The following is a 19,577-nucleotide window of genomic DNA, read 5'->3' as shown; positions in this document are numbered from 1 at the left end:
CAGAAATACTTATTTCCAGAACATGGCAGATCTGTGGAGCTTGGGTAACTGAACACCTTCAAATGGTTCCCAATCCAGAAATGAATATTTCTGGATTGGGAATATAATATATTCCCAATAATATAATGAATAAATGAAGTCCTAAATCCCCATTGTTCAACCAGTGGGACCTGCTTGTGCAATAGAACTGTCAGGAGTGCAGTGGCCTCACTGGATGCTACCTTAAATATTCTGTGACCTGCATACACTTACAATGCAATTCTGAACAATAAGAATTGGGCAGGCAAGCATCAATAAGGCACAAGGATTCTACAACTTGACCAAGTACTTCAAAAGAGAATGGCATATAGAAAAATGCATGTGTGTTTTACCACTATGGAACTCCCAATCCTTCAAAGTTTGTCCAACCCTAAGCCATTTTCTAGAGAGACCATAAGACAGGTGTGTTGCCAGTTTGGTTGTACTTAAAGTAGCTGCACTGTGTTTGTGTGTGTAGGGAGTGAGTCTCCCCTTGTGAAGTCTCAAATTATGCTCTGTAAGATTAAGGGATCCCCAGAGCAGATACTGAGCTGTGCGTGAGTCTATAAGGGAGAAGAAAGAGGCTTTAAATGTTTAAGTCAACCTAAAATGTTACATTGCCTTGCCGTGGTGAAAGGGCTTGCGTAGCTCAATGAAGCTATGAGCTATGCCGTGCAGGACCACCCAAGACGGACAGGTCATAGCAGAGAGCTCTGACAAAACATGATCCACTGGAGAAGGAAATGGCAACCCACTCCAGTATCTTTGCCATGAAAACCCCATTGACAGTACCAAAAGGCTAAGAGATATGACACTGGAGGATAAGTCCCTCAGGTCGGAAAGTGTCCAATATGCTACTGGGGAAGAGCAGAGGGCTAGTACTAGTAGCGCCAGAAAGTGTGAAGCGACTGGGTCAAAGCCGAAAGGACACTCAGTTGCGGATGTATCTGGTGGTGAAAGGAGAGTCCGATGCTGCAAAGATCTATACTCCATAGGAATCTGGAATGTAAGATCCATGAATCAAGGCAAGCTGGATGTGATCAAACAAGAGATGACAAGACTGAACATCGACATCTTAGGAATCAGTGAACTAAAATGGACAGGAATGGGTGAATTTAATTCAGATGACCACCAGGTATACTACTGCGGGCAAGAATCCCTCAAAAGAAATGGAGTAGCCTTCATAGTCAATAAAAGAGTAGGAAAAGCAGTACTGGGATACAATCTCCAAAATGACAGAATGATCTCAGTTCGAATCCAAGGCAAACCATTCAACATCACAATAGTCCAAGTCTATGCCCCAACCACTGGTGCTGAAGAGGCTGAAGTTGACCAGTTTTATGAAGGCCTACAACACTTTCTAGAATTAACACCAAAAAATGATGTCCTTATCATCATGGGGGATTGGAATGCTAAAGTAGGAAGATAACTGAAATAACAGGCAAGTTTGGCCTTGGAGTACAAAATGAAGCAGGGCACAGGCTGGTAGAGTTTTGTCAAGAGAATACGATGGTCGTAGCAAACACTCTTTTCCAACAACCCAAGAGACGACTCTACACATGGACATCACCAGATGGTCAACACAGAAATCAGATTGACTATGTGCTCTGCAGTCAAAGATGGAGAAGCTCTATACAGTCAGTAAAAACCTAGACCAGGAGCTGACTGTGGTTGAGATCATGAGCTTCTTGTTGCAAAATTTAGGCTTAAATGGAAGAAAGTAGGGAAAAGCACTAGGCCACTCAGGTATGACCTAAATCATATCCCTGATGAATATACAGTATGCTAGCAAAGTTTTGCTCAAAATCCTGCAAGCTAGGCTCCAGCAGTATGTGGACCAAGAACTAGCAGAAATACAGGCAGGATTTCGAAGAGGGAGATGAACTAGAGATCAAATTGCCAACATATGCTGGATCATGGAGAAAGCTAGGGAGCTCCAGAAAAACATCTATTTCTGCTTCATTGACTATGCTAAAGCCTTTGATTGTGTGGATCACAACCAATTGTGGCAAGTTCTTAAAGAGATGGGAATACCAGACCATCTTATTTGTCTCTTGAGAAACCTATATGCGGGTTAAGAAGCAACAGTGAGAACTGGACACGGAACCACTAATTGGTTCAAAATTGAAAAAGGAGTTTGGCAAGGCTGTATACTGTCACCCTGCCTACTTAACTTATATGCAGAGCACATCATGAGAAAGGCGGGGCTGGATGAATCACCAGTTGGAATTAAGATTGCTGGGAGAAATATCAACCACCTCAGATATGCAGATGATACCACTCTAATGGCAGAAAGTGAAGAGGAACTAAAGAGCCTCTTGATGTGGGTGAAGAAGAAGAGCGCAAAAGTTGGCTTGAAACTCAACATTAAGAAAACTAAGATCATGGCATCCTGTCTTCTCACTTCCTGGCAAATAGATGGGGAAGAAATGGAGGTAGGGACAGATTTTATTTTCCTGGGCTCCAAGATCACTGCAGATGGGAACTGCAGCCAAGAAATTAAAAGACACTTGCTCCTGGGGAGGAAAGCTATGGCAAATCTAGACAGCATACTAAAAAGCAGAAACATCACCCTGCCAACAAAAGTGTGTACAACATACAGTTGTAATGTATGGCTGTGAAAGCTGGACCATAAGGAAGGCTGAGCGCCAAAGGATTGAGGCCTTTGAATTGTGGTTCTGGAGGAGACTTCTGCGAGTCCCTTGGACTGCAAGGCGATCAGACTGGTCAGTCCTAGAGCAGATCAACCCTGACTGCTCTTTAGAAGGCCAGATACTGAAAATGAAACTCAAATACTTTGGCCACCTAATGAGAAGGAAGGACTCCCTGGAGAAGAGCCTAATGCTGGGAACAATAGAAGGCAAAAGAAGAAGGGGACGGCAGAGGATGAGGTGGCTAGATGGAGTCACTGAAGCAGTTGGTGTGAGCTTGAGTGGACTCCAGGGGATGGTGGAGGACAGGAAGGCCTGGAGGAACGTTGTCCATGGGGTCACAATGGGTTGGACATGACTTTGCGACTAACAACAACAACAAAATGTTACAGTGTTAGTCTAAACTTTACAGTCTATAACAAGAATATTGGGAAGGCCAAGTTTTGTTCTCCTTAGGCCACATGTCTGTTCCTGCATCATAAAAATATATATTCTCACCTGTAAAGTCAAATAAAATATGAATGTTTCATCAGCTTCTGGAAGATCATCATCACACACAGAGATGTAAACAGTTCGATTTCTTTCTGCCTCAGATATGTATGCTGCAGCATATGTGTCAAAAAAGTCACCTGTATTTTCACCATGAATCTGGAATACACACACAACCATAGTGTTAAATGGCTTTTGGGACTGATCATCACAAGTGCCAGTTTTGCCTTCCAAAGTTTGCTGAGAACCTGGGTGAACCTGTTCATCCTCTTTAAAAAAAAGTGCTACTATTGAGTCAAAGAATTTTGTCACAAAGGAAAATTAGATTATAAATGTTTCTTACTGATACAATTGCTGTGATGTTCACTGGTTCTCCTGTTCTTTCAATAACAAGACGTATAACTGTTGTTGTTGTTTCATTAACTACAAATTCTGTTTGTCCAGCGAACTTGACTTCTGTTTCTCCAGAGATAAAACTGATAAATACTGCTAAAAGTAGTATTAGTTGTGAATAGGCAGAGGGCATCCCTAAAAAGAGAGAAGAAAAAAATAGACACAAAAAGCAATAAGATATTGCACTGGGAACTGTACTTAAGAATAACTAGTACTCCCTTTATATTCTTTTTATATTAATGACTGATAATTCATACATTTGTGATAGATACATTATATTTTTCTAGTGGACAACTCTTTTAAGCAGTCACTTCATCAGTATTTTCACATAAAACTCATTCATGAAGTGCTTTAGCCTGGAAAGAAATGACCTATAGTCGTATTTGCACATCCATTTTGGCCAGTTTTCCTGGATATTAATTCCACAAGACCTGGGATTTCTTGACTGAAACCACATATGAAGATGTGTGGAATTTTTAACCTCTTTGGGTACAGGTTACTATTTTAATATAAACAGTGCAAAGGGACTTTGTGGAAGCCTGTGGTTCTGCTTGAGAAACTTCCATTTGTGATCAGAAAGGCAAAATCCAGGGCAGGTGTTAATATGGAATATGAACTCAGCCTTATGAAAGACCTTGCCCACTAAACGTTTCCTCTTGAAGCAGTGTAGTCCCTCTGCAGGATGGGATGCTCTTGATGATTCCTTCCCATCGCATATCAGCAATTCCTTGATGTAAAACACTGCAAAGCCACAACAGTATGAGTTTCCACATACTGTACCTCAGCCTTCCCCAACTTGGTGCCTGCCAGATGTGGGAGACCAGAGGTCCCACAGTCCTCAGCCAGTATAGCCTACACTTATGGGTGCCTCCCCTTGTTTCTCAGTGGCCCTGTTTTGGCTAAAATCTTGTTGGAACTCACCAGCTAAATTCCCTATTCAAAAGGGTGGTTACCATGGACAGCTCCATCAGTAGCTCAGCTGAAGAAACTTTCTGGGGTCCAGATCAAAATCAAGGGAAGAAAGGAGAGCATTCCTACTGACTGGTGTGCAGCCATTCAACAAGTTATGCAGCTGCTTCTTCACTGAAGATGGGAGAGGGGCTTGGATGCTTTCTCTGGGGCATTGCTAACTTACAACCCTGTGTGTCTTTATTAGTATGTGAAATACAGTATTATTATTATTATTATTATTATTATTATTATTACTACTACTATTATTATTACAACATTTCTATGCCGCCCCTTGCCGAAGCCTCGGGGCGGCTTACAACACAATAAAATACATTGAAATACAATAGAACATAATAAATTACCACTAAATACAAAAATACAGTAGTGTTTGCAACAATAACTCTAAGTACACTGAAATGGAGGGGAACTTGTGTTGAGAGTAGATAACCTCTGGCTGCCATTCAACAGCCATTTCTGGGACAATGTTGTTTCCTCTAGTGCCTGCTGGGACTCAGCGATAAAGCAGCAAGAAGACAATGGAAAGACCTGAGGACTGGGCAGGGGTGGTATATAGCTTTGCAATGCTCTTGTATTTTGAATATATTGTAAGACAGCTTGAAAACTTTGGTGAGGTATAAACATTCCAATATTTAAAAATATTGTAAACCATTTGGAGATCCTTTTGGCTAACACAGAGCGTATATAAAAGTTTTCATAAACAGATAAATCAATGTAATTGCAGAAACAAGCCCTATCTGAGCAATCCCCCCACACAACTGAGAATCATGTAAGGGAAAATATGGGCCCATAGCTCCAGTAGCCTGTTGCATCCCTATCAGCATTCTCCATGCACAAAGGGGGTAGATATTTAAGGGGGGGGGGCTGCACCACTTGCATAAGCCCCCTGCAAGATGTAGAAATGTGCACAATCTGGATTCTTTATCGCAAGGTTATGCCTGTGCAGCGGGCTCTGCTTACAGACAGTCTTCCCCAACAAGCCTGGCATACAATATCATTATATTAGCCAGGCTCAATATAAATCCACATACTTCCAAAAAATAGAATATTTGTAATGGAGAATGCAGGGGATTCATGGAATGGGAAATCAGTAGATATATTATTTCAATTAGATTTGCAAGGTCTGTCTGTCTAGTGCTGGTGAGTGACACTGGCAAGTAAAATATAACTATAGATCAACTGGTCACATCCAATTAGGAAGTTCTTGCTCCTATAACTCTCTAGGAAAGAGACCCATAGTAGTTTGCAGTAATTACAGCATAACAATTTGTAATGTTCTGAGATAAGAAGGAACCAAAGCAACTGAAAAAGCAAGTAACAGAAAAGAAGTGGAAAAGAAAGAATAAATTATTCTTTCTTGTTGAAAATGAAGGTTTTTGATACACATCATATTAATGAATATGAATCAAGATGGCATATGTCAAACTGGTGATTCTATTTGTTTCCTGCCTAAAACACAAATGTTAACACGACTGTGCAATCACAACATGAACTTGAACCCTCCAATCTTTGTACACTCTGAAACAATCACTCTGTAAAGGTAGGCATCATCATCAGTGAACTAAGGGTGCTGTTGACCTTTTAGCTTCAGCTTTTACCTTGCCACAGACTAAGCAAGTAACTTCCCACGGTGGATACCTCATGTAAATAATCCTGGAAACATGATCCTTACAGAGCAAAGGAATGGCGTTTCAACTTACTTGCATTCAATTACCTTTGCAAAGGGGCATTCTTAAAACTATAAAGTTACTCCTGTGGAAGAAGAGAAGTATAATAATCATACTATCAATTATTCAGTTAGCAAGAATTCTCCCTTATTCTGTTTATTTGTACAATTAATTGGTTTCCTCCCAAAAGTGCATAAAAGTATATTAAGCCAACCTTTCATATAACTGCCTCATAAAATAGTTTAGCTAGGTACGCTGCTTTGAAAATAAGTTTTGGACAAAGAGCAAGTGTTACACGGTAATCTAAAATAGCTTAGCATACACTTATTGTTCTCACCACATATACCCAGTTGTCTTTTTTGGAACTAACTATACACTGTTTACTTTCAAATAAATGGAGAACAGATGTCAAGATATGATTTTTCATACACCAACTACTGTGTGGAATGTAAAATTAGGCTCCTAATTTTGTAGCTGAGCCCTTCAGTGCAAATCGAGTTAGTTCTGCAGCATAAAACAAATTTTGCATAATATCTTAGGTCTCCTTTGGCAAACAACAATAGAGTTTCATTACTATTGTGTTGTGGGTTTTTTTCAGCATGTCACACATTCCAGGGCTAAAAGCTGGCTCAGATCAAGCTCTGATTTAGTCATTAATAGAAGATTAAATATAGGGATTTCCAATGTGGTTTTAGTAGGATTATTCCCCTGCAAAAGAATGTCTAGTTCCAACAGTATTTTCTAGTATTTTCTGTCAATGATTGGCATATACTTTTTGATTCAAGGAATGGGTTTAGATGATTTCTAAACATTCATGATTTACCTGTGCCATTCAGTCAAGATAATGTACCTTGCCATTCCATGTTCTCAAACTGTCCTCTGAAGCCCAAAATTGGATAAACACTGGTTGAAGAAGGCAGTTACTAGATTCTTAAGATTCAGAAATGCTGTTGCATAGCTGTCTGGGGGTGGGGGGTTGTAGGACTCAATTAATTAATTAATTAATTAATTAATTAATTAAAAGCTTTAGTGTGCCATCCTATTATAAAAGATCTCAGGACGGCTTACAATATTTAAAAAGACAATTATAACAACAATTTCAATAAATAATAAAACAGAACAAAACAATAAACCACAAAACAAACAGAGCAACTAAACTTAAAAACTATTAAGTTTTAAAACAGTTTAAATAAAAAGGTTTTGGCTTGGTGCCAAAAAGTGTATAAACTTGGTGCCAGGTGTACCTTTCTGAGGAGTACATTCCAGAGTCTGGATGCCACAGCAGAGAAGGCCCTGCTCCAAGTTGATGATATTTTTACCTCTCTTAGAGAGGGTTCCCGGAGTAGGGCTTCTCCCATAGATCTTAAGGGGCATGAGGGCATATAAGGAAGGAAACATTCCTTCAGGTATCCTGGACCCAAGCCATTTAGGGCTTTATAGGTCAAAACCAGCACCTTGAATTGGGCCCGGACTTCAACTGGAAGCCAGTGGAGCTGGTAGAGGACCGGCGTTATGTGAGAGCAATGGCTGGTCCCCGTCAGCAGCCTGACAGCTCTATTCTGTGCCAGTTGCAATATCCAGACCGTTTTCAAGGGCAGCCCCTTTTCTGGCTAAACATGTTGCCCCTGAATTCCTACCAGCAGAAAAGCATTGTGTTGCCAAGTAATGCTGTCCTGCATTTATAGGGAAATGGCATAATGTTCCTCCTGCTTTATTTATTTCCTCCCCGCCCCCCCCCCCCAAAAAAAGCAGGGTGGCTTACACAGTTATCTTCTCTGTTTTATTCCCACAACAACCTTGTGAAGTTACATGCACATGGTGGGCATGTCGTGAGCGGAGCCGGCTGGTGCCGGAGGTCAGACTAGATGGCCCAGGAGACCCCTTCTGACTCGCTCTGTTTCTATGTTTCTATGTTACACTGAGAGTCAGTACTTGGTCTAAAGTTAACCAGTGATCTTCATTAATGAATGGGGACTAGAACCTGGATCTCCCAAATCTTAGTCCAACACTCTGACCACTGTGCCACACTGGCTCTTATGTACCTGAGGCCTGCATAATGCATATTGTAGAGTGCCCACATCTGTCATGCTCTGACCATTTCCCCATCCTGCTTAAGAGCTGGCTTCCCCAATCCAGGGAGCTAGTGCATTGGACTACAATGCCCATCAACACCAGACAGCATGGCCAGTTATGGAAATTGTACAGCTGAAGGGTACCAGATTAAGAAAACCAAGAGACCCAACATAGGGCAGAGCTGGAAATAGGATCAGACATGGTGTTTACTATGTCTGAGAACTGCAGGGGCAGGGAATAGGTGCTGTGCTGAAGCCAATGGTATTTCCAGCTGCACTCCCTGCTGTCTCTTATGTAAATGAATGGCTGTAAAGGAATGCAAAGCACTGCACTTGAAGTAAAACCAGCCCACCATGGTGAGACTGGAGCCAGCTTTGAGAATGGAGAAGGAATGGAGGAACTGCCATCAATATGCTGATGATACTCACTTCTACCTCTCATTTTCATCTGATCCAGGTGTGATGATCTCTACCCTCAATCAGTGTCTGAACTTGGTAATGGGTTGGATGACAGCCAATAAGCTCAAGCTCAGTTCTCACAAGACAGAAGTACTGCTGGTGCGTAAGGCCACATTTCAACTGGGAGATTGTACACCAGTCCTGGATGGGGTTGCCCTCCCACTAAAGGACAGGGTTCATAGTTTAAGGTTGCTCCTTGGCCACAAGCTCTCCCCGTTTGCCCAGGTTGACTCAGTTTCTAGGAACATCTTTTATCAGCTTTGGCTGATTTACCAACTATGCTCCTACTTGGATAAGGGTAGTCCTGCCACAGTCATTCATGCACTGGCAACCTCCGGACTGGACTACTACAATGCACTATATGTGGAGCGTCCCTTGAGGATGGTCTGGACTTTTCAGAGGATCCAGAACAATACAGTGCAGCTGTTAACGAGAACCAGTTCTTATGAACATATTACACCTGCCCTCTGTCAGTTGCACTGGCTGCCTGTTCCTGTTCAGGCTGAATTCAAGGTTTTAACTATGACATAAGGGTAAAAAGGTAAAGGTTTCCCCTTGACATTAAGTCCAGTCATGCCTGACTCTAGGGGGCAGTGCTCATCTCCGTTTCCTAGCCGAGGGAGCCAGCATTTGTCCACAGACAGTCTCGGTGGTCATGTGGCCGGCATGACTAAACACCAAAGTGCACGGAACCCTGTTACCTGCCCACCAAAGTGGTACCTTTTTATCTACTTGCATTTGCATGCTTTCGAACTGCAAGGTTGGCAGGAGCTGGGACTGAGCAATGGGAACTCACTCCGTTGTGCAGATTCGAACCGGTGACCTTTCGATCAACCAGCCCAGCAGCACAGCAGTTTAAACCACTGCACCACCTGCAGTCCCAACTATGACATACAAAGCCCTAAATGGGTTGGGACCACAATATCTTAGGGAATGCCTTACTCCAGATATTCCTATATGTTGATTAAGATCTTTAACTGTGGCCCTCCTACCAGTTCCTTTCCCCAAGGAGTTAAGGGGAAGGTTGTGAGGAGGAGGCCTTCTCTGGGGTGGCACTCCAATTATGGAACACCCAACCACCAGAGATTCACCAGGTGCCTACCTTACTGAGTTTCAGGTGCCTGGTGAAAACTTTCCTTTCCCAGTGTGCCTTTGGCACCATCTAGACTATTTACATCAGTGCATCAGTTACATTTAATTATACTAATGTGGATTTTATTTGTATTTAATTCTTTTATCATGACTTTATTTTGTTTGTTTATTATAGGATTTTAATTGTATTATTTTATAAATGTTAATTGTTGATTTTATTCAGTAACGGCCAACTGGAGAGCTTGTTGCTAACAGGTGGCTTTCAATAAATTAAATAAATAAACAAAAAAATTTCTCCTGTTCTTTATCTCCTTAAGGCCTGGATTGCACAATTATTATTATTATTATAACATTTCTATGCCGCCCCTTGCCGAAACCTCGGGGCAGCTTACAACACGATAAAATACATTGAAATACAATAGCACATAATAAATTACCATTAAATACAAAAATACAAAAAATACATTGATTTACAAATATAAGATTAAAATTATCAGTATAAATTAAGTAAATAAAAATATAGGAGGAGAAAGAGAAGGAAGAAGTTGCCCTGGCCAGATCATATGTTTTAACAATTAAAATGATGTTTAAATAAAAAGGTCTTTACCTGGCGCCGAAAAACCAGTAACGACAGTGCCAGGCGGACCTCTTTGGGGAGTGAATTCCATGGGTTGGGTGCCACCGCAGAGAAAGCCCTCCTCCGAGTACTTACTCTCCTAATTTCTTTATGTAGCAGAAAGCAGGATGAGGTTAGTTCAAACAGGCCTTGAAAGTTTTCTTAATAATGGATTAAAGGGTGGGAGAAGATTGGAGGTGATGCTCCACACTGGTACCCTCATCTTCCCATCTATGATTGCCATCTTGGTGAGCAGGAAAAAGGAGGCACAACAGGCAGTTTCTCTTTGCGGAGAAGTTGCTGTTGGGAAGGACCGGGAAATCACTCTCTTTCTGCAGCTGTACACTGCACAAGGTCACTACAGCATCAGCATTGCAACAGCAGTCCAGCTGGGCACACTGCTAATGCAGGGCTTTCTCATGTTATGCCTGTTTTCCTTAAACAGGAATATTTAGCATGCAGATGTTTTCCGGACTGTGAACCACACAAACATGAACTAGACCAGGGGTAGTCAGCGCAGTGCTCAGGGTGGTGCCTGGGTGGCTCTGGCCAGCTTTCCTAGCTGCCAGCCACAGTGCCCTGCTCTTTCCAATATTATTTAAATGAACACATTTTCTTAACTTCAACTGGGATTCCTTCAAAGAAAGTTGGGGGTCCATAGCTGCTGCCATCTTCATTTTCCAGGGATGTCTTCGGACCAGATGCATACTTAGGGAACTAAGATGGCAAGTGGCAGCTGGACTATGCTTTCCTCTGCAGTGTGTTCAGGCACCAAGAATAAGGGATAGAAGGAAAAGGGACTCTTTCCACTTCTGCAGGGTAGTGGCAGCAGGAAGAGGGGTGTTGGGGCTCAGACTTCTGCATTCACCTCTGCCTTGTACTCAGTCTTTCGAGCTGATGTCTGTCATGATTAACCAAACTTTCCTATAATGGTCCTCTACCCACCCACATAGATAAGAGGAACAATTGCAAGACCAGCACAGACTGTATTTTGCAGACATTCCCCTCCATGGGACACTATATCCCTCTTGCTAGGATACATCTCCTTTTGCAAAACAACTTTGACTCACATACAAACTGAGCAGGCTTAGTTAAAATTTCCAATTTCTTGTTGCTCAAAGATTAACAGATCTGCATATTTAATATTTGAGAACTGCTGCTAAATTTTTATGGGAATGATTCTTCCACTCTGGTATCTATGTGTTTAAGGGATGTATCCTCTTAAATTACTTAAAATATTGCCAAATGTTTTATATCTGAAATGCAGGTTAGGAAAAATGTGGTCACCAGTTTAGGTGAAAATACTGTATAAATGGTACTTGTTTAATAAAAACTATCTAACTGAACATCTATTTTAAGTGCTGGTCAAACTTGATTAAAAAAATAGATCTAAATAGCTCCAAATTATGATCCAAATTCTAAATATTTCTATTATGTAATATAGGGCTGGGAAGTTGTCATGTTCAGGGGAATCTTCACTAGATTTGTGTTCACTAGATTTCTGGTGTTCATCAGCTGGAGCCAGGTACAAAAGGTTGCTCAGGCAGATTGACATATGCTAAGAATGAAGCAAAAGGGTACCTCTGAGAACATGCTCAGCCCACAAATTTGTGCTGGGTTCCACAATTAAACTCACAAATTCTTTTACATTTCATTCCTGTTCCTCCCCATTAGAGGGGTTTTTTGTTGTTGTTGTTTGTAAGCAACTTAATGGAGATGTCTTTTAGGTGATGCTATGGTTAGACAATTTGTTTAGCAAGACTTTCTGATTTCTAAGGCAATATCCAATTTCCACACCTGATGTAGCACTAATGAAAGTAACCTCCAGCACAAAAGCACGTAAGTTACAGCAATGGATTTTCCAATTAGACTAATTGTTCCAGCTTGCACTATTGGCATTACACCAGAGGATGCTAATGCTAGTCCTATATCAATTGTGGAAGATGAGCAATAGCATTGGATACTGCCCCTTTTGCAACCACTCCAAATGTTACCAGAAGTTCCTGATCTATCTTCTGATTGCAGAATTCATTCATGAAACTACTCATAGCTCACAGTTTTCATCTGTGCTCATAGGGCATAAGCCTTCCCATCCTCGATAGTCGGTATTGTATTCAGTGATTTTAAACAGTCAGAGTAAGAGCCTGGAGGAGAAAGCCTTCCCAAATAAAAGCAAAGAAATGACATTCTTTGCTTGTAAAAAGTGGGGCATATAATAACTGAGGTGAGGCAAATGAAATAATGTACTCTCATTAACCTTAGCAAGATAGCTGACTGTGTCTAAGGTACAACTCTTTTTATGAGAATTTTTGGCTTGATTTAAATCGGTAAGCTAAAATAACTTGTCCATGATGCTCCAATTGGCTGATAAGAATGTCCCTGAAAGCAACTTCTCTCAGGGAATACAGCAATACTAAAAGTATGGTATAGCTGATCATTGCTTCTGCTCTGTCATAATTCTTCACTTGCAACAGAACATAATAATTCTCTCTTATTAAGAGGCATGTAAAACTCTGAAATGCATTTTTGTGAGGAGCAGGCCAAATTATAGAGCCTTGTGGCAAAGATGAAAAGGTGTTATTTCAAGAACAGCACAGTCATTTTTATTTCAATATCTTGGTTGATTGACCATGTTTTTAGCCTGCCTTCTCTCTCTTTCAAGTCCCCTTGAAGCTGCTTCTGTGCAGAGAGCCAGCTGTACTCTGTTATCCATGGCATAAGCACAGCAGATCTGCCAGGCTTTCCACAACTTGCTGCTAAAACTGGGAAAGCAGGGAGCCCTTGGGGTGACAACAACTCCCATCAGTTAAAAAATCCCCTGAGTTAGAAGAGAGCAGTGCCCCCTGTGAAGCTCTTTGTGCTCTGATCCTGCACTGTGTATAGAGATTTCATCCCTCTATCCCTATTGCAGGAACAGAGCAAAATGTTAAGCATTAGATTCACAAGAGAATTAACACAATAAATAAAAAGTGTATTGTTACAACTTTTGGCTACAACAAAGCAAAAATAAAAATACCATAAATTAAAATGTAATTATAACAGCACATCAATAACAATACTTCATAATCATTAAAGCTAACTGATCACTCTCCATAGAGAGAAAGAATTAGTGTAAAGTTTGGTTTCTATTGGAGCAGCGTCCATCACTATTTTTGTTTAAATGTTATGGGATGAACCAAAGAAGGGGAGCATCTCCTGATCAGACCAAGAGTTCTTTCCAGTAGGAATAGAATCTAAAAACCTAATTCAAACTGTAAAGGAAATAGGACAGTAAAACAAATAATGAAGGCTGCCTCACTGTCATATGGACACCATCTGTAACTATATAAGATTTTGCCAAAACTTCCTTTCTTAAATGGTGGTTTACATCTGTTGTATCCTAAGTATGGTTAGGGCAATTCTGAAGGCAGCACTGAAGAAGCTTTAGCTAGTTTTGACATCTGGATTTAAATCTAGCATACCAGGTGGTATCCTGTTACATGGAATGGCACAGAGGTTGGATTGGATGGAACCCATCCATAATTCGTGAATTTCAAAGTGGAAAAATATACCCAGGGAAAGTCATAATGAGGATGAGGATTATTTTATTATTGCATTCCCTTTATATTCCGTCTTTCTTCCTCTTGCAAAGAACCAAAGGCAGCATACATGGTTGTCCTTCTATCCATTTTATGGTCATAACAACAGCCCTGTGTGGTAGGTTAGACTGAGCACTGGCCCAAAGTCACCCAGTGAGCTTCACGGCTGAGTGGGGACCAGAGCCCAGATCTCTCAAGTCCCAGTCCCTCTTTATACGAGTGTGGCACAGCATCACTCCATTTGGTGTGAACTAGTGTTTAGAGATGAACAGGAACAGATAGCTAACCTTGCTCCTGTTTGATTGATTTTATTTATATCCCACCTTTTTCCCTGTGGAACTCAAGGTGGCTACATGCAGGTCCCAGGTGGCCTCCTCTCCAAGCTCAGGTCACCCCAGACCTGCTTGGTACCAACTTGATGGATGCGTTATGTGCTTTCAGACCATACTCTGGTTGCATTGCCAGACTCAGCTTGGGTAAAGGAAACTTGAAAAAGAAAGCACTTTAAGGGCTGAACCTTCTGCATGTTTAGACAGTAAAAGTCCTATAAATCCCATAGGTCCTAGCCAACATTTTATCGCACCAGGTTTTGCTGTGAGGAAGATATTGGGATAGCCCTGGAGTTGTGACGAATCAACAATTTTTTTGGAAAGCTCCATATCCAGGGGGATTTTAAATAGATGCAAAACTGGCTGACCTTACTTATTGCTCCTTGTGCTCAAGAATGTTGTGCTCAACATTTGTGGTTTAGCTTTAATTTTAGAGGCTTATAATGGCCCTGTCACAAAGAATTAATATTATTACGTTCCATTTGTTTCATTCAAGGGAATAACTACCCTACATAGAAACAACTTTGCAAAGTGGTATACTAAATTACTCATCTGTGTCCGATGACATACAATTATATTTTTACAGGATAATAAGTGCAGTGAAAAGTTTTTGCCTACTCTGCATTATAGACATATACCCAACATTTATTTGTTGATTCCATTATGCCCCGACCCCACTCTGCATGCACACACACACACACAAGGAATGTGTGTGTCTATTTTTCTTTTTTTTTTTTTTTTAGAATACACTTACACAACTGTATTCCAAAGAAGAAAAAGGACATTTGTATCCAATCTACATTAACTATTATGATCCCACATTTGTCTAGTCTGATTTTAACTGGCAAGAAGGCAGGATCTTGTCTTGCAGTTGACTAAAGGAAGTACCGACTTGATAAATCTTTCTGGAGGGCACAGTCATTTTTATCTTTCCTGGAGCACTGAGCTATTTTTAAGGTTCAATTAAACCTTGCAATCCGGACTACGATTTAATAACCACTATTTAATCATTATAATCATTCCCTTATTAGTGGAGTATTTTTCTTTCTATGCCCCATGGCACCCCTGGAGATCAAGACAAGAAACCCTCTCTGTTGATTAGTTATTTAAGACCAGCAACAATAACCAAGCTGGAAAGAAAGGTACTTTGAGAGGATTACACAAGGGCTAGTTCTCAACAGCACCAAGCTGAGGAAAGCAAATTACAAACCCCAAGTACTTCATTGCATGTAACTAAATTGGCTGGTTGAAATGCTAATTGCCTTTCCAGGCTGCTCAAGGCAGACAGTGGAGCTTGGGCTTCATGGGAATTACATGCATTCTTTTTTCCTCTTCCACTTCTGCACCATTGTCTTGCTGAGAATGACTCAAAACCTATTCACAAAGGTAGCTCTTTCTCCAAACATGTGAGGAATGTCTCCACTCTGACCAGTTGCTCAGATGACTTAGGTCTGCCAAATCTATAACAGATGGCTAAATTAAGGCCACGTTAAATCCCCACTAAAGCTTGGCGCAGTTCAAGTATTCAAAAGCAACCTAGATAACTAGGTGACTGGGTGGCAGGGGAGGGGAGGGGAGGGGAGGGGAAGGGAGGGGCAAGCCTAGGACTCTTTCGGAGGAATGATACTCCACTCACAAAGACATAAAGAATAATATAAGTTGAACTTGATGGAATGGTATCTTTTTAAAAAAAAATAAATCACTTCAGCTCAGAGATGTTCATTGTATCTGTTCAAAAAGGTATATCCATTCAAAATACAATAAACCACCCTTTTTGGACTCTTGTCTGAATTTAGCAGTTCAGTTAAGTCCATTTGATTTGGACTTCCATGTAATTACATGTATAAACTGACTGACATATTGAAACTCTCTGAAATTTCACCAAGTTATATCAAATGCTAATACACCAACATGTGTTATTACTTCTCCTTCTTTTTGTAATGCCAGTGGTATTTTTTTTTAGCTTTATGGACTTACCTAACTTTTTCTGACAAAAGAAATTCTTTGACTAGTGGGATCCTGGACTAAAGCTGCAAAAATCTAAGGCTATGATCCTACAACTTTTCTGGGAGCGCTTATCTGAACTCAGTGAGGCTGACTTCTGAATATATATGTATAAGCTTGCAAAATAAATTAGTTAAAATTGTAAAATTAGTTCTACTGGAATGTTCCTATATAAATATGAACACAAATTCCACAACTTTTACAGCATCAGTATTTATTTAAAAATAAGGATGCTTTTTCTTCCTAAATAATTGTATATCTTGTATTGACTTGAAATGAGACTTGTACAGTACAAGTAATGCTAATCATTATTAGAATTTTGAAATGCATTTTCCAAACATATTAAAATTAAATATTTCTAAAAATTTCAACATGGCAAAATCTTACCCTTGTCAATTACACAAGAAAGAAATAATTCCACAAATATCAATTGTGTATATTTCTTGAAAAGTAGAGACATTTAACCCTACTTCCCCGGTGAAGTTTTTACCAAAGTTATATGAGGGCCCTGTAAGTAAAGTGTATTTATCAAGTGCTTTAAAGATACCTTATAGACAAATTTCTGTATAACCACAAGTTAATAAAATGTCATAGGCTTCTGACATTTTCAATGGAGAAATGTTAGGTGTTTTCAGTTGATGGAAATATTTTATGAATACAAGTGCTGGGCATGATTCAGCTTAAGGTAAACAGTTTTAAGTTTTACTTCTTTGCATAAGAATGTAATTGCCTTTTCAGGTCACTGAAAGCAATATGATTTAAAAGAGGTCCATTTAGTTGGATTCTGCTTCTATTTTACCCTAATTAAAAAATAACAAATATTTAACTAAAGCGTATTAAGCTCATTCCAACTCCCACTAAAAATTTCCAGAGATTTCCAGATGCCTTTAGTTGTATTTAGTTGTATTTACAGTTTCTGATCAGAGCTGCTTAGAACAAGAAATTTTGCCAGCCTTAAAAATGGTTCCTATGTTTTAGTCCTGTGCTCTGCTGGAATATGATGCAAACCAATTACCACATGGTGAAGGGTACAAATGTAAATCACAGTGATAGAATAGACCTATATCTTAACATGTTAATACATGAAAGAATTATTGTGTGTTTGCATGGACACTTGGCAATGAATATAAACCTTGCTCATGTTTATTTCATGATCTAGTTACTATTTTGACTATTTTAGCAATGTTGTTCCCTCCCATGTATGGTTACTCAGAAAGGGCAAAAGATGCCAGGTAAACTATTGTTAGAAGTAGGAAAAATGACTTCCATTCACTTTGATGATGATACTGTTGCTGCTATTATTATTTCTTATTGATTTTGCGTTAGGTTTGGGCTTATAGCGAGGAATAAGCTCAAGCGGTTGTTTTTCATTGTATTCCAAAAACATTCCTTTACAAGATAATGACTTAACAAGAGTTGGCGGGGGGGGGGGGGTAGTGCCGGTTTAGGAAGGAAGGAAGGGGAAGAAATTGGCGTGCGGGGGAAGGCAGCTGCTCGCGCTTGCCGAGATGCCACGCTTCAGCAACGAAAGAAGATACCTTCCCATTGAAACCAATCGCAAAGTATAGATTGCGGCGGATTGGGATCACACAAACGCACCCACCCCCTCTTCGTAGGTTTTGTGGCGATGCCCGCGCGCAGAGAACTTCGCCTTCAGCCTTAGCAAGCCGAAGCGAGCCCGTTACACCGCCTCCGGCGTGTCTACCTGAGCCGGAAAGAAGAGCCCTTCCCGGCCGGCGTGGAGACGGAGCGCGGAAGCCCTGGCAACCCTCCAGCTGCGCTTCCTGCAAAAGGCTCGCCCGGCAGCAACAGGTGCTGCCGCCGGGGAAGAAGTCCCCCGCCGCAGAGAGAGAGAGAGAGAGAGAGAGAGAGAGAGAGGCAAGGCAGGAAGGAGCGAGGAAGGGGGCAGACTGCGCGGATGCGCCAGCAGCCGAGCCTCTCCCCCTCGCACGGAGGCCCGCAGGCACCTACCTAGACCCCGGGATGCGGACATCAGCGTCTCGTGGACTCGCCAGGCAGACAGCCGCGCGCCTGTCCGGCCCGCCGCCAGCCGCCCGCGCGCCCGCTCGCTCGCTCGCTGTCACTCACTCCTGCATTATGCATTCGCCCATGGCCAGCCCTCCTTCGGCGCCCGGCAGCGCTGCAGCCTGCACTCTCCTCCTCTCCGCTGCCCGCTCCTCGCCGTCTGGGAGGGGACAAGCGGGCCACCCAGCCGGCCGCCCCTACCTGCAGCGGGGCTCGCGGCCCAAGGCTGGCGTCCTGCTGGGAGAAATCCCCCCGGGGGGGGGGTGCTTGTCCCGCCTTTCCTGCGGCGGGACAGCCAGGAGGGGCCCTGGGGCCAAGAGCCGGGCCCCGCAGGCCGAGGCCACCGGGAGAGCGGGGTAAGGCCAGCACCGCTCCTTCCGGGCGTCCGCACTGTGCTGTAATTTTCGGGGAGCTTGAAATGCAAAACCGCACGCGCTGCGAGTACTTCTTTCCCCTTCGGGGTTAGCAAACTTTCTCAAGAATCTAGAAGGAGCTGTGAACATGGAATGCGGGAAGAAGTGTTCACCGTGTGCTTCATAACTGAATTAATTCAGCTGTATAAATTGTCCAACGCCCGAGCTTCGGGTTCCCATCCCTGTACCGTAAGACCATTAAATCCAGGGTTTAAAATTACCTAACTACACCACTGCCACCACCTGTATCTATTTTCTGAGCACTGACTAGCATTGACCCTCTGAAGAATCATGTGACCTTCCTAAATTTTAAACTACTTAGCAGCTCTGGACCATCTACAAAGAAAGATGGCATCTGAACATGTGCAGGGTACCATTACACCTTTTTGAGTGATCCTATTTTTTTTCACAATAATTTGCCAATTTTGTTCTTGTTGCTGTTGAAAACCAAGGTATATTCCAGGGGTGGCCAGACCAAGGCTCAGGAGCTGCATGCAGCTTTTTGTGTTTATTCTGGGGCTTGCCACTCGCCATCTGGGGTGCCCACGGGCACCCACTTGCCACTCAGTGCCCCCCAACACCACCCATGGGCACCCACATGCAGCTCTCAAACATCTGACATTTACTGTATGTGGCTCTTCCATTGAGCAAGTCTGGACACCCCTTGGGATTAAACTTTAGTTGCAAGAGCTTCACGGTTTTTTCCACTCCATTTTCCTCAGACAATATTCCTCCTCAGTCAATATGCAGTGGGTTTTCATGGTGATAATGACCCTGCCCTAAAATAAGATTTCTTCTGCAG

At 41.8% G+C, this 19,577-nt stretch overlaps 1 protein-coding gene across 1 annotated transcript in view; it reads right to left on the bottom strand.

Annotated features, from left to right (window-relative positions):
• ADGRV1 (adhesion G protein-coupled receptor V1) overlaps positions 1 to 19,577 on the bottom strand; it is a 307,411-nt gene that overhangs the window by 277,657 nt on the left and 10,177 nt on the right. Inside the window, exons 2-3 of the mRNA XM_044446125.1 lie at positions 3,502 to 3,743; positions 3,168 to 3,317 (exon numbers count right to left, since the gene is read on the bottom strand). Of these exons, the coding sequence (XP_044302060.1) occupies positions 3,168 to 3,317; positions 3,502 to 3,743 (392 nt within the window). The remainder of the gene's footprint in view (positions 1 to 3,167; positions 3,318 to 3,501; positions 3,744 to 19,577) is intronic.

The sequence above is a fragment of the Varanus komodoensis genome, unplaced genomic scaffold (assembly GCF_004798865.1).
Source record: "Varanus komodoensis strain SLA01 unplaced genomic scaffold, ASM479886v1 scaffold5, whole genome shotgun sequence".
In the NCBI taxonomy this organism is placed as follows: domain Eukaryota; kingdom Metazoa; phylum Chordata; class Lepidosauria; order Squamata; family Varanidae; genus Varanus; species Varanus komodoensis.
Note: the sequence above shows the minus strand (reverse complement) of the source record. Positions and strands in the feature narration are given on the sequence as shown.